The sequence below is a fragment of the Calonectris borealis genome, chromosome 2 (genome assembly GCF_964195595.1).
Source record: "Calonectris borealis chromosome 2, bCalBor7.hap1.2, whole genome shotgun sequence".
NCBI classification, from domain to species: Eukaryota; Metazoa; Chordata; class Aves; order Procellariiformes; family Procellariidae; genus Calonectris; species Calonectris borealis.
In genome coordinates, this window is record NC_134313.1 from 28786964 (window position 1) to 28803201 (window position 16238).

The following is a 16238-nucleotide window of genomic DNA, read 5'->3' on the forward strand; positions in this document are numbered from 1 at the left end:
AGTGAGTCCTATGGATCTTTTTCCCCAGTATGTGTTGAAGGCAATTTCTGTGTGTAGCTCTCAAAACTCTTAAGTGAAGCTTCTCAAACGTGTTCTTGTGTATGATTCATCAAAGTGTTTGTTTACTAGTAAATATACAAAGGAGAATGACCTACTAGAACTTTTTCCCCCCTCCAGCACCTAACTGACATGAAGTTATAAAGCAGGTTAGTTTAAGAATAATTTTAATACAGCTTATCCAGTGAAAAGGAAAAATGTCATAAACCTCAGTGTAGTGTGTCAGTTTTCACTTCAGGATTTACCCTGCAGCAGTGTCACATGTCACTATGTTTCCTTTGTCGGTAGATGAGTAGTGACAAAAGAAAACATGCCGTACACTAGACTGACATCTTGGCATAGGGAAAAAGCCAGCCAGGTCTTCAGGAATACAAGTAGTTTTACTTTGCTAAAGACAAGGAACCTTTAAACTTTCACTGATCTGTCATTTGTGAGTGTAATATGGCTATTTGGGTGCCTTTTTAGGAATGAACAGGTCTGTAGTTGGATCATGTCAACACGGGAAAGCTTTGGACTTCAGTATTAAAAGCATTCACTTTTGCTGAGTTACTGTAAAAAGATTTAAAGGTGAAATTTGTCTCTAATGTGGGCACCTAAATTTACATCTACATTTGCTTAGAGAACCTAAGCTCCCTTGACTCTATTGGCAAAGGGTTTGATTCAGTTGTGTAATGGTAGGCATCTGGTGTCATCTGAGACATGTAGGATATCTGAAGCAGCTGCATAGGGCTGGCATAAATGACACACAACCTATAGATAACTCATGTCCTTCTCAGCTGGGAGCTGGAGACCAGCTGGGATACCCTAGAGCATCTCACCTGTACTAGATGCCTTTGTTTAGGCAACTGATTTTGCCTCGGAACTCCATTGGTACAATAGGAGCTAAGATGCCTTGGTCACATGCAGGTACCTAAATGTGACACCTTTCTTAATCTTGAGCTCAATCCTGGTCATAGCTTCTGGAATATGGAACCTTACTGCAATGAAGATTGCTCGTTTGTGGTCTAAATTCCCCACTTTTAATTACATATGGTAATGTGTTGGTTGAGTTGAAATAAAAATAGATTAAATCCTACAGTTAAGATATTTTATTGAATATGATTTTTAAGTTACTTTTTGGGTACTGTTTGTAACTTTGGACTGCTAGATGAGTGGAGAGAGTGACCATTTAGCGTGTAGAGCTTGTCAACCAAAGCTTGTCGTGGAGGTGTGAGGTTACAATAGTTCACTTGCTTTTCATTCTTGGGCTGGAGGACACACTCACTGCTCAGATGCAAGACTTCTTAGGGAAGAAAGTATTTCTACTTCCAGGTTTATGGCTATTTATGCTCTAACAGCAGTTTCTCTAATGACTTTTCAGTGAGCTGCCAGTGATCTAATGAAAATATTTTCTGAGTGTTCAGGACATAGGGTTCAAAGCAAATTGGTTGTGAAATGTTACGTCTGGATCCAAAGCGGCTTGGCAGACAGGCAGACGTTTCCTCTTGTGAGGATAGGGGCTAGAGGCTGTGAAGAGAAAATGGTACTGCCTTGTCATGGGCAGAAAATTTCCTGTATGAGTGAAGTTCTGTATTAACACAAAAAGTTGTCCCTATGTTTATTCTCCTAATTAATGACTTAGAGCATCTCTGAAGCATAAGACATTTATGAAAATGTGTGTTCATGTTCATTCCTGTTTCTTCTGTAAAAGGAGAAAACAGCACCATTAAGTAACAATTGTTTATTAACGTAAGACTAAAACTTTTCGCAAATACGTAGTCGTACAAATCAAGATGCACTTTTCTGTGACAGTTTGGACTGAATATACACAATAAACAGTTCAGCGTAGTTGTCTTATTTCAGCTTTTAGAATGTATCATTTCACTGAACTAGTCACAAGAAGAAAAGGTAATAAATGTGCAGTTTTCCATATTTTAAAATGGAAAAGATCACATCCATAATAACAAACAGTATCACAGCATAAATTTATAACCCAGCACACCTGTACACTGCTATATGAATGTTACTGTAATGAAAAACAATGGAACATTAACAGTACTTGGAACCACAGCTTCTAGTTGTTACTGAGGACCCACCATGATGCTGAAAGAGAGAATTTATTTATTTGTTAACATAAACAGTATTTATTTTTCTACCTCTTGCAAAAATCCTAAATAAAATAGCTGTAACTTATATAAAGAAGCATTCATTTATATATGCAGCTAATAGTACTTTATTTGAAAGCTTCATACTTTCAAGGAGAAAACCTCTCCAGGCAGGGGAAGGATACTTAAAATACTAGGAGAGCTGAGTATAACTGGTGGTGGGGGGTGGCTTTAGCACAAGAATTTATATCTCTTTTTGATAACATCCAAAGAAGCATTAACGTGTCATAGCTGCAGTTGCATAGAATTAAGCGCCCAGAATCCAGAGAGCAAACCACATAAATCCTCACTTCTGTTCTGCTGTGTGTGTCAGTATTTTAGGTGAGCCCTGGGTGGTTGTGCTTCCTTTTAATGACTTTCTTTCCTGGTGACATTATTCAAACCTGGTGCTGTTCTTTTTACACAACTGTAGGAATTAAGAGCGTTTTGCCCCAAAAGTAAGAGAATTGATGGACTTGTAAAATGTCATTCCTGTAAAAGAAGATCTGTAATCACCAGATTATAGACAGGGCTGGAGTGAAACACATTTGTACTTCTTCCCCACAGTCCCTTCCCTTTGCCTTTTTGAAATTGAACCTTATGCAGAGAGGAACCACAAGATTTATGGAGAGAGACAGGAAGGAAGGAAGGGAATGGTGACTGTATCTGAGATGCCAAGTCCCCTTAGCGGAGGGGTGCTCTAGGCTCACTAGGTTTTGTTCTACACAGTTTGGGGATTGACTTCATTAACACAACTTGTTTCTGTGAATGTGTCCATAAATCTTTCAATTTATGGCATTTTTCTGAAAAATGTTATTCTTGTAGAAGAATCTTGAGAAGATACTTAAGAATCTTACCTGAATTTGGGCTATGAAAGCCTAGTAATCTCTGACACATCAGTGGATTAATGAATTTTGGCCAAAAATAATGCCAATTTAACATTTTATTTCATGGATTGCAGTGTCATGAGTGCTCAATGGTTTTCCCCTAGCTTTTGTTTTCTTCACCAAAAGATTTTCTAGTGTCCTCAAGTCCAGATCTTATATAAAGACTAGGCATTCACTGAAGATGGACTGAGGGATTCATGCCACCCTGGTAGATTGGCCTGAAGCAACTTGGTCGGTTAACAGGTGGGCAAGTGATTGTGACCGGTTGTGGTTCCTATTAACTGATGGTAAATGAATTTGCTTTAGGGTAATATTGGATCTAACAGTCTTGAAATCCCATGTCTTCCTGAATCATTCTTAGCCAGGTTAGTGTATCCTTATTAATTTTAATTAATGAGCTGAGTGAAGACTCTTGGGTTGTAATCTTTGAATCAGATTCAGGTTACAATTTAAAATTGTTTCAGTTCTTAGTTAACAAGATGTGTAAAAAAACAAGATGTGTCTGAGCTAGGGTAAATTTGTTTTTAAAATAGAGCCTGTCTATGTGCTAGTTGCAGACAGGTTGGTTTTTTTCCTGATTTTACAGTGGTATCACTTTACGGTGTCTAAAATTCTTTCATAAAGTATACTGGTAGCATTGCAGTCATTTTTTACTTCATGAACATTTTCTGTCTTTCAAATACAAATACGATTTGTATAGATCAAATATGGGAAGTACTTTCCATGAAACAAACGTTCAAATGTCTGTACAAATTTCTAAATAATAGATAATCTATGAAATTGTAAAAATAACTGAATGCATTACTTCCCATTGCCCCCCCCAGCAAGGAGTGCACAGTGAGAGATGCTGTTTCTATGGCAACTGTCTACCAGGGTAGAGTGCTGCAGACTGAAACCCTTCTTAGCAGGCAGAGTCAATGCTTTAACGAGTGTTTTTAATCCAATTTCAGACACTTCTATATTTAGGCATTTATAAATTATGTTTACATTTTATTTTATATTAATTGTACTTTAGCTGTGAGTAAACCACTACTAGAACACTCCTGGGTCATACTCAGCCTAGCTCTTGGACACAAAGATGTTTGGGAAAAGGCTGCATTGTTTCCTACAGCCAAGTTTGTCTTAAATCCAGCAATTTCCCAATAAGAGAAAAGATTTGAAGGGATTCTTGGTTCATTAAGTGCAATCTCCTAATACTGGAGGAATCCCTGGCATATAATTGCGTGTTCAGATCAGGCTCATGAGGTCTGAAAATGTCTTGGCTGGTTTCTTTTAAGGAGAAACCCCAGGTACAGGACTACGTAATTTTTTTTTCTACTATGTGGGGTTTTATTATTTTAAATTTAGTCTGTACTCAGACTTAGGGGAAATTAGGGTTTCATTGTAATAGATTTGTGTTGCCTAAGATAAAAGTTTTGCTGCCCTCCCTCTGAAAATATGGGACTGATCCTTGCTTTGCTTCATCCTGCACTGTCTCTTTTAACTATCATTTCTCTGAGAAAGAAGATGTTGCATGCTCACTGGTTTGTATTAGAAATAGTAATTTGACAACATTAACACCTTGCTTTTTCAAAGTAGTTTGTTTTTTCTCCGTTATAACATAGCAGGAAGCATGTACAATAAATTGGTTAGTAAATAGAAATTATTAGTAATTAAGACTCGCATCAGTCAATGTACATATCATTAAGTTAAAGTCTTCATCAGCAAGCATGTTTTTGCCTGAAAATCTTAAAGAGGGTTTATTTTACTAATCACAAACAGTATTGTTTATTCTAGATATTTTCTTAAATAGTATATGCTAGCGTAACTTTCCACTATATAAAGTAAAGCATTGTGGGTCTTACTCTTGGTGATGCATTCTACATTTCTGTGCTTAAAATAAAAACATTTGGAGTCCCTTTCTCTTTCATACTTTACCAAAGACAATCTGACTAAGGGTGATATTAGGCAGTGGTCCTGCATATGGAACACACTAATATAGCAGAACTCTTCACATGGAATAAACAAAATAATGTGGAAAATTGATATTTACCAGGGACTAGCATTGTTGTGATGAGCTCTGGAGTTTCCAGGAAGTCCACGTTACTTCTTTGGAATGTCTTGCTGTAATTCATTTGAAGGTGACTAAATAGTTGTAAAAAATAAGAATCAAGTTTTTTAAAGGGGCTAAAATTTTTAGAAGCATCAGAAATTTTACAAGTAATGCTATAACAGAGATTTTGTGCTTCAAAATTCAGAAAATTATGATAGTGGGAGAGGAGACCAGATAAGCTGTGAAGTTCTTGCATATTATATTAAACACACTTTTTCTTCTGTATGCTTAACTGTTACCGTGATGCTCATCTCTTGGTTGTGATGCAGAATAGCAGTTCTTGTTCCAAGCGTGTTGACGGGTTACAAGTGTTCTTCAGTCTTTCTGAAACTAAACTGTGAACTGGGGCTTTGTTCAAAAGGAAGGAAACTAAGCTTCAGGAGACTTCTCCATCTTCCTTCAGAACGGCTTCTGTCTACAGATTTAGGATCATGGGTCTTGTTTTTTTTTTTTTAAATAGTAAAAGTAGTTAAGGACAATCTTTTTGTCTCTACTCAATTTCTTGGCCAACTGCCTGCTGCAGGCTAGAACTCAGTTGGTAGGACTTTTAATCACTGTAACTTCTTATTTTGGGCCCAAAACAGACGTTCTGGGAATCTGTCGGAGGGGTTTTTGTGATGTGGATTTGGGAGTCTTTGGGACAGCTCCCCATGACTGCTTGCATCCTTGAGTGTGTTGCTGGATGGCGCACCTCCTGTCTCATTCATTTTTCATTGTTGTCATTGAACTACAGCAATATTGCCGTTGCCCTATTCTTTTTTTGTCTCTGATCAAGTACCATACATCTGATGCCATACCTTTCTTTGTTCACTTTCAGACATTTTCTGTTTTGTTTGAACTAGCTGTGTCTTTCTGACATTTTTATTTATGTGTTTCAGTATGTTTTAGTCTTTAGCAATTGAAGTATTGTTCTGAAGTATTAACTGTGATATATTTAGCAAGAGATCGATTAGCAGTATTTAAAGTAATTTGTATTCAGTCCTTCCACACAACTGCTCTCTAACCTTCAAAACTTTCTGTAGTACAAAAAAAGCCCTAAAACCAAAAACCCTAAAACTTACCTATTCCAGGCATTGCTGTTCTCCCAGAACTCATAAACAATGAAGCGGGAATCACTTGGAAGCTTCTGTATGGAAACACTAAGAATTGTAGGATAGAACTAATTTAATCAAACATGACAAAGTTATTGGACATACACATCTTATTCCAAATTGCTTATGAGTATGAACCAAATGGGATGATTTTTGAAAAAACAAACAACCCAAATAATAAATTTAAGAAAGTGATTTTGGGAAATATACTGTGAATTATCTGACCTCTTTTTTTCTTTTTAAAACTCATGAAGTATTTTCGTGGCTTTTCATTTATTAGTATTTTATCTTAGTACACTTATGATGGACTCTTATTTGAGAAATTCATTTTTCATATTGCTCCAATAGTGTAATTTATCTAAAGAAATGCTAATCAATAATACAGAAAATTAATCAAAAAACTGTGGTTCAGGGAAAATCAGCTATTACAGCATAATGCACATAGAGAACAGTTCAAGTAAGTTTGCAGGGTAACTTGTGCTGTTTCATTGAAGAATTACAGTGTGAGAAATCATCCTTTTGTACAAGAAATGCATCAAAGTGGCATAGAGTTTAGGTGCTTTGGAAGCAAATAGCAATGGAGTATAAAGACAGATAGGCTGACGTCTGCTGCAGATATACTTTTAAAATAATACATTTTGGTATTATTTACTTGTCCTTATGTTATTCAGCTAACAATTTATCACGGGTGAAAAACGGCTCACAGAATATCTGCTGATCCTCTACACAGAATCATCCCGCTTATTATCCTGAGCATAACAGCTTTATAGCATGTAGGGTGCGTGGCATTTGGGTACTCAAATTGGTGTTTAGATGTAGAGCACAAAAAATATTTGTGCTGTATTTCTCTGAGTGCCTGAGTGTGAGATTGCTGATCTTACTACTGATGTGCTTGCAAACTGGTCTCAGATTGTATTTCATACTGTAATAAGAAATTTCATATGATTATTGGTTTTCTCCAGCTGTATGCAAAAGTACATTGTAAAATAGCAAAACTATCAAGAACTGTTGGAAAAAACAAGTCAATTTCATAAACGGCTCCAGTGAAAAACAGCCGGTAGGTGGCATTACAGACTTACCAAATGCCTGTAAACTTGGGAAGAAAAGTAATTTCCTGCCATCATTTGTTAAGTTGCCTTCTGAAGTCATGTAAGCTCTCCCCCCCTGAAAAAGTTGCAGTCACTACAGTGTTTGGCTGGACGTTCGTTTTGGAAGGGGGCTGGGGGGCTTCTCTTTGTTTTTTCCAGCTCTTGGCCCACAACAGAACTTTATTTTCCTCATCAGTCACAAGTGAACCACTGCAAAAAGGTCACTCTTTTCTTCTTCCAGCTTAACTTTCTTTTTCTGGTCTGTGTGAACACTACTGGTACGATCACCGTAAGTGTGATGATCCCATAGCAACAAAGCTCATAAATTAGGGATGTGATAGGCAGCCTTTGAATCTTTTGAATATATAGGAAGATCCTGTATTGTGTACACATTATAAAAATATTTATTTCATAATGGTCTATAGTGTGTACAGTAGTAGCTTTCTCAGGTGTGTTAAATTAAGAAATTCAGTACAATGGGGAGTCACTAAAATTTATTCTTAACCCAATTCTAATGTTTTATTTAATTCTAAAAGGACAAAGCAGAAATACACTATTTCATTGCAAATTTTGCTTTTTATTTTTTTCCACTCTTTATTATGAATGAAAATTTTAAAATGACAGCGTAAAGGGAAGATTTTGAAACCTTCCAAACAGAGAACTGGCTAACAAGTTGGTAAGTTGCTCACTTGCCAGGTGAGCACAAATGAAGAATGGCAAATGAGTTTTCCAATAAAGAGTGTCAGCCTAGGAGCTTCCAGAAGCCATGAATTGATGATCTGCAGAGCTGAGAAGTCTTAAGATTGTTTAGCATCTTCAGGATAGCCTGTGTTGTCATTTTGTGATACTACTTAAAGTCTGCACATATACTTTGACATCTCTTTCTGATTTTAGTTGTCTTTGAAAAGCTTTGTCTTACACACATGCATAACCAGCTAGGACAGATGATGTTACAGGTTCTCTCTTCATAAATAATCCAGCTCCACTTAGAGGTTATTTAAGAAATCAGACTACATTCCTTCCTCCAGCCCAGGGGCAATAACATTGTACTTACTGCAAGCAGCCACCCTGAGTAGAAGCAGATTCTACATACTGCTTCAGAGCAAGCCGGAATTCCTCGATTTCTTCTTCTCTTACAGCCATTTGACGTTGAACAATCATTATGTGCTGATAGAAGAACATTACAACATTACTGCCATATCATCCTCTGAATTTCTTGTACTTTAAACTCCGAAAAGTCTACCATAAAGCAATAAAAACCACAATCTCAAAAAAACCCCACAACAGTTCCTTCGAAGCTTGCGGCCCCTGTTTTAGTGGTTTGGAGTAGAGAAGTAGAAACACCTGAGTGTAGCTTTTATAACTCGGCAGGCTGAGGCACAGAATGGACACCCAAAATTAGTGTCGATCTTAGAGAAATTGAGAGTTGTCCAGAGCCTGGATGAGAGCGTCTTTTCAGAAGAGTGCAAAGCAAATATTTGTCTTTGGAATATTCAACAATAAAGTCAGCATGTTTCCTTGGATTAATCTGTATGCAATCAGGTGTGAGGTTTGAGATAGGAACACATTCCCACAATCTGCACTGGATGCAGTGTTACTTTCATTGAGGTGCTTTTGTGGTCCTTTCAGAGCTCTGACTCACACCTGAGTGAGATGCCTAAGGTAGCCCATGTTAAATGATGAATAGGGGTTTTTTTTCCTCCACCTTTCTGCAAAAAATGAACAATCTTTATGAACAGGACTATGGAAACACTTGGCAGTACAAAAGACCTATTTATCCTGAATTATTATGGTTATCATTTAGCTAATGTAAGTAGTTTACATATTGATTCATCCATGAAAGCTTGTCAGTTTTTACCAATGAAATATATAAAGAAACACCACATGCTTCTTAATTAATACAACTAAATCTCTTGTATGGCTTTTTGACTTGTTTCTGCCTGATTATTGATACTGTTATCTCATGGATTATCCGTCCATCATAAGCAGCCTGTCTAGCAATATTGTATAATCTCATTTAAAAAAGAAAAAATCTAATACAACTCCTGTGATGAAATAAGGAATTTGATGTATCATCTATTTTGGTTATTTTTTCCTGTGTATTTGATTTGCATTTTGTTAGGTTCAAAGCCCAGAATTTAGGAATGCTAGTGTATTTGAAAAATTGATCTTGGGACATGAACTTAATTAAAAGTAATTTTATTTCTGGTTATGATTTTGGTTTTGTAAGTTGTAATATTGATTACTGCTTAACACTAGATGCTCTCCCATCTTTCCTGATAAGGCTTCCTATAGCGGTTTTGGGAGGGAGGGTCGGAGGCTGGCTGTATAACCATGATTTAAAGCACGCATGCAGCATTAGGTGATTGGGAGCTGAGAAGCTACCACTCCATAAACACTGCTGCCAAATTCCGTAAATCTTAAAAATGACACCTTTTACTCCTTATGTGAGCTGAGTTTTTGGCTCACTGTATCCTTTGAAAACAGTGCAAAAATTAATATAAAAATTTTGCCCACATATTCTAAATTTTGTTGTGTTGTATCTTGCACAATGTATTCTGCTGACTAAAATGGATTCTTATCACTGGGTGATAAGGGAGGATAGTGATTTTTTTCTTTTTATTTTTTAACAAAAGAGATCAGGTGAGATTGTTGTCTCATTACCTGACATGGAAAATCAAATGTCAAAAGTCATTATCTTGAAAAGCACTTACAGATTTTGCATTTTCTTCCAAAACTTCCTCTTCAAATGGCTCAAGCTTTAGGTCCTTTCAGGCAATTGAAAAGAAAATAGAAATGTAAGAGGCAGCTGTATTCTGGTCTTACCTTTTTAACAAGCTGTTCCAATAGCTAGATTCTGTTACATGTCCAGAAGTTATAATTAAATCCCTTCTTTATTAGGCTGTAAGTCAAACACAAGCATTGTTTGCAGAATCTTGCACATTTCAGTGGTTAAATCCAGCCCAAGCTGTTCTGTAAAGTTTTATTTATAATGCTGAGTAGGTAGTTTTTCATTTGTAACAAATCCACTTCCTCACAATGTACGTTGGACTTAATTCAGAAAAGACAGATATCTTCTCAAATTGTCACGTGGACTTTGGAGATGAGCAAGGATGGTGATTTGAAATGAACTATCAGCTAGTTTTATGCCATCATAAAACTTCTTGGGGTGGGGGGGTGGTATAGTTGCAAGAGACTGTTTTCTAGCATTGAAAAAGATGTGCCCGGTGCTCCAAGTCAGATTTCTGAACTCCTGCACTTGCTTCTGAGGACAGACTGGGCAGCAGCAAACAGATGCATCTGCGAGGCAGCAGCATGCTTGCTTAACACGCAAACTGGATGCGCGCTTCATGAATCGGTGATTCATGCAAACACCATCAAGTAATGCACACAAAATGATCACTTACATGCTAGGCACAAGCAGTACCCTCTAACCCAGTGCCATATGGATATTCTGAAAAATATCCGTATGCCTGAAAAAAAGCAGATCGATCTGCAATAAGCAGCTGGAGCAAAATGTACTCTTTGTTAGTGGTGCTTCGCTTCTCATTGCAAACAATTCTTGTGTAACAAAGATAAAAAAATTTCATCTACTTGCAGCTGGGCGAGGATTGATTAACCTCAGGTAGCAGGCGTTTTGCCGGCAGAAATATTGCACTCGCTGAAAAGCCAAGAAGAGGTGTGCAGGTAGAATTCAAATAACCAGGGGACCTCCACCTGCAGCAGGTGGCAGAGCAAGGCAGGAGTGAAGCAGCAGTCACGCAGTAACTGCTGTGCAGCTGTACCTCTCCTGCAGAATGTGCATAGAAAGGCACAAAATGGGGGGGCAGGGGGGAAACACCCAGCTTTAATAGCTCATTTGTCAGTGCAGACACTTCAGATAAAAACCCTGAGGGAAAATGCATATTCCTGTGGTTCTATACTTTCAGTGCAATTTTTTTCTAGGGAAACGTATGGAAAAAGAGAGGAAAGGAATGACTCAGGTCGTACTGCAAACTTTCTCTTAAGGTAACAAGAGAAGAATTCTATTTTTTCCAATATATATAGCTTTAGAACTTGAAAAAAAGATGGCTTACAAGATTGATTCATGGTTAAATTCACCTTTGACAGAAGACAGCAGAAGCGTTAGACAACACTAAATCAACGATTCACCAGGTAGGTTTCCAGTAGGAACCACTGATGGATAACTTGCTGGCCCCCTCAAGAAATTAAAAATAATCTATACAAGTTCTTCAGTAATATTATGTCATTAGACAGGGCATGACTACACAGATCAGGTAAGTCTACACAGACAGCTTGCTGTGACCTCGCTGCATGTGTGAACTGGCACATAGTCCTCATCCGTGTGGAAAGAGCGCTCAGGCTTTGTCTGACTTATCGTTGAGCATGAGTGAAGTAGCCCAATGCGGAGATGAGAGCTCCTGCCAGACAGTCCTCATGCAGCCTGGAAATGAAAACTGACCAAGACTGCAGCTCAGAGCTGAGGCTTTACAATGCCTCCTCAGTCCTACCTCACCTCAGCTGAGAGGTTCAGCTGAGAACTGGTAGCTTCTGAAATTGCCTCTTCGTGTGGTCCTTCTAATCTGCTTCAGGACAAAGTCAAAAAGAAGAGCTTTAGTAGCTGCTGAAAGACAGCTGAATTGTAACACTTGGTTTGATGTGGTGGATTAACCTGGAACATCATATGGGCTAAAAATGATTAAGTTACTGCTGAGAGATGGCATATGTAACGGCCTCATCCCAGGTGGGAAGTTGTTGTTTCTTGATGTTTCTATCTAACTCATTGAAGCCAGTGGTCATTCAAGCGATCAGCTTTGCTTTTTCTTGACTTTGCCTTTTCTTGACTTTGCCTTTTCTTGACTTTGCTTTGGAACCGAGTAGATGGACTGACAATCTCCTACTGCTAAGAGGCACCGACATCCTTTTTGCAATACATGCCTGTCCCAGTCACGACCCAGACGCTACTAGATGCTGTTTAAACATGGATCACAGGGAGCTCCTCCTACCATAATGAAGTGTAAGGTCTAATAAAATGAGGACAAGAGGGAATGTGGTTAATACAAAAGAATTCTCAGAGTCTTTTTAATACGCCTTAGGATACTTTATAGGACCAGAAGTTTAATGATTTCTTTCTAAGTTGCATGCCTAGTAAATTGGGTTTTTTAGCTCACAGGGGCCAGAAAGAAGTGCCAAGAGAAGAACAATCAAAGGAGGTGGTTCTGGAGAAGCTGCAGAAATGGTGAACTTCTCACCTCTCACAGCTAGACCCGGCCGTGAGATGCAAAGTTAGGCAAAGGTGGATATAGTCTGTCTATTGGCAAAAGTAGGTTTGTCTAATTGCTATGTTTTATTACTCAAGTTTTATATTGATAAGGAGATAATTATGGAAGGTCTATGCCCTGCCACTGTTTCCCTTTGGCACTAAGCTCCTTTTCAAACTGGGGTTCTCTGTGATTTATCTGTAGCAGATTTGATCATTTTATAACATCCCTGTCGTAAGTTTATTTACTACAGAATGGTTGGCTGCTTTCTGTAATGTTTGCATTGCATTATTGCTGTATGCCAGGTTTCTTTTTTCAGTAACATTCTTTTAAGTTTCCTTAAACTCCTTTTGGCCTCAGTCTGTGTCAGAGGGGTCACTTTGGCAGGCCAGCGAGCTGCTGCTTCCAGAGCAGAGCTGGAAGTAAAGCTGGACCAAAAGCGAGAGTTACATTTCATGACTTTGACATTTCAAAATCCAATTTATAGCTATTCAGAAAAAATCAAGTTGCTACTAAAATGTCATTAACGTGGCAACTGCTGTGTAATTGCTTTTCTCATGCAGAAATGACCTCTGGGGGGAAGCTGTTGTGTGCAGGCAGATGAGTATGCCCTGGCCAGAGGCTTAATGGACTGAGCAGACCATGAGGAACTGCTGAGCATAGCAAGGAACAGAGTGAGAAGCTGACAGAAGTTACAGACAGCGCCACAACGAATGGCCGAATTTCATGGCTGGTTAAGGAGAAGTGATGCGAGAGACTGTCAGACCTCAGGGATAACCAAAGGGAGTACTGGGCTCCTTTTTGGGAGCAGAGCCTTGCGAGGCCAGCAGTGCCGGGGATAACCGTATCGATAATGCAGCTCATCAGTAATAAGGCTGAGATAACAGAAATACCAAATTTTGGTCCCAAACTGGGAACAAAGGGGAAAAGTAATTAGGGGCAGTTTGTTCATTTGGGAGGGAGCAATGGCAGAGAAAGGTCAGCATGCTTGTCTTGCCGAGTCCTGTGCCGGATCACCACTGTTTATTCTGTCTTGTTAAATCCCTTACTTAACTATTTTCTAGGTATATAATTTGCTACTAAACTCAAGTTGGACTAGCGGGTGAGTAGGAGGAGATACTTGTCTGCCAGGACTCAAGGTCTGAGCCGATGCCTAGGTAAGGGGCATGAGTCCAGCCGCAAATACTAGATGGACTTGAAGCCCATGACAACATTCATGGGGGAACGTCCATCCTCATCACCTGGAAAGAAGGAACAGGATCAGGCTGTTGCACGTTCATGTTTCCGCGAGTGTTGCCTGTCTGTCTGTGGGTGCTGGTGAAGGCACCCGTGCTGGTGTGCGTGGATCCATGTCTTTGGAGAACATGCACAGCCTTGCCGCTGGTGAGTGCTGACCTGCAGGGAGGGGCAGCATCGGCCGCACTGGGACTGGAGCCAGTCCTGGGTCTGAGGGCACTTCTGCCTAAAACCTCGCCTCTAGTGGACCGGGAGGAAGAAATCCCCTGGGTCCCAAAATCCACTGAATTCAGCCACTCCCTTAGCACCTATCTGAAATTGTCTGTCCTTCTATAGGGACTCTTTATGTAGAGAACAACACAGGAATTTATACCTTACTTTTTCTTCTGCTCTTCTTTCTTCTCAAAAAAACCCCAAGAAGTCATTACACACAGAATAAACCAAGTTTTAAAACCTAGAGTAGCAATAACTCTGATTGAAAACAAAAGAAATAGATATTTTCTGTACAGACAGATGTCACTCAGGTTTCTACAGGCCCTGGGAAGCCTTGGTATCATTGGATCAGACGGGTCATTTGTCAGACTCCCGGAGGGCACTGCTTTGGCGTGGGAACTGCAGGCGGTCGCGGGGCACTGGGGGCTGGTGCAGCCCCGGAGCTGGGGCAGCTCCCACGGCTCCCAGGCGGGATAGTGGGATTTGCATCAGCTTTTGGTTGAACCGTACTTATTAGGAAAGTGTTTTAATCTTTATAAATCAGTATTCTCTGATGGGGAAGGAGGAAACGAAACTTTCTGTCAAGCTTCAGTGGGAAAGTTTGGAGAGGAAGAGAAAAAAATCTCATCCTAAAAAGAGAGACTTGTCCCATGTTCCCCAAAACAAGCATAACTAAATACAATAACATCCTCCGGTCATAGAATAATGTGACTTTTCAGATCTTTATGAAAAGTTGGATCTGTGGTGATGGGAAGGGGAAAGAGGAGCTTGGGAGAACCATGTCATGCTTTCATAAAATACAAAAGAAGAAGGTGAAAGGAATACGTAGGCATTTAATGAGCGTTAGCTCTCTTAGGTGATGTTGAAGTTTCATTCATTATTGATTGGAAAGACTGCGACTGGGACATTGAAGGCATTTAAGGATTTAAAGTTTAAGGATTGCTTTACTGAAAATGAGAGGACAAACAGGTGAAAAGAAACACACACCTTCTTTTCCAGCCTGTCGATCAGCTTTTGGAGTCTGTTTATCTGGGTCATCCACTGGCTGTCTTCCTCAATCCAACCTTTGGAAAATATAAATAATGAACATTTATAAAATGTTACTAAATGCTGGAACATACTATATTAACTTATTTTATAAAAAAGTTTAGCTTAGCTTCCAATTTATTTTGCTTATCAAAGATTGTGCTGCAACTAGTTCAATGTTCATTTAAATGTAACTAAAGGAAAGCATGATTTTGACTTTATGAATTATTTTCTTTCTTTTTAAGATAGAATAGAAATCCAATACAGAATGAAAACTACATTCGAGATTAATGCCAGTGCTTTTGAAATCATGCTGATACCTGAAGAAAGGAATGCTCTCCTCTGCAGATGGAACCAGCTCATAACCTGAGCATAACCTTCTGCTCAAAATGCAAAATCAACTTGGGGGGGGTGGGGGGGTGAGGGGGTGGGGATGTTAAAGCTTTCTCTGTCTTACTATTTTTCTTAGTTTGCCATTTCTTAATCTTCTTTAGATGAAAGTTTCTATAAAAGTAAGAGTATGCTGCTGCATAGCAAACCTGTCTCTGGGATTCCTTTCAAATACACCCCATGGGGGGACCATGTGCTGTGTCTTTTCTGCAGTTCCTCCTTCCCCTGAGAGCACTGGTGAAGGTGAAGGAAATGCAGTCAAGACTGTTTGAAATACCCTGGCATGGCCAATGCAGCTTAGGCGATAGGATCTTTCTTCCTCCTGCAGAGAGACAGCAGACCTCTGTAGGGCCCCAGCTGCAAGGACGTTGCCGTGGTCGGCCTGTTGCTGTTCTTAGGGTCCCGACATGGTGCTTCCAGCAGGATTCCAGGATTATTCAAAGGTTAAGAGTATATATACATTCTCATGAACAGCAGAAAAGAACTAATTGGGTGTACGTGTGCAGCTAAACGACCTAGGTTTCTGGCCTGGCATGTGGAGGAATCCTGATATTGAGGGATTCCTGAACGAGCCTCCTAACATAATCGTAGAATGCCTTGTATGCATTGGGAATAAGGGGCTTTCTCTTTTTTCAGAAAAGGTTCATTTAGCTGAAACGGCTGTTTTTATACTTACACTCTGAGGGGTTTTCAGCTTTGTTACAGTCATCTGCAATATGCTGTCTTAGGGGTTTTCATGTGTTCGTCCACTAATTATGGATATAATCTTGCAGC

General features: G+C 39.2%; 1 protein-coding gene across 1 annotated transcript in view; it reads right to left on the bottom strand.

Moving 5' to 3' along the window:
• Positions 1-1875: 1875 nt before the first annotated feature.
• NECAB1 (N-terminal EF-hand calcium binding protein 1) overlaps positions 1876-16238 on the bottom strand; it is a 69777-nt gene continuing 55414 nt past the window's right edge. The window contains exons 8-13 of the mRNA XM_075141513.1: positions 15036-15112; positions 10053-10106; positions 8393-8505; positions 6221-6298; positions 5100-5191; positions 1876-2139 (exon numbers count right to left, since the gene is read on the bottom strand). Of these exons, the coding sequence (XP_074997614.1) occupies positions 2111-2139; positions 5100-5191; positions 6221-6298; positions 8393-8505; positions 10053-10106; positions 15036-15112 (443 nt within the window). The 3' untranslated portion in view covers positions 1876-2110. The remainder of the gene's footprint in view (positions 2140-5099; positions 5192-6220; positions 6299-8392; positions 8506-10052; positions 10107-15035; positions 15113-16238) is intronic.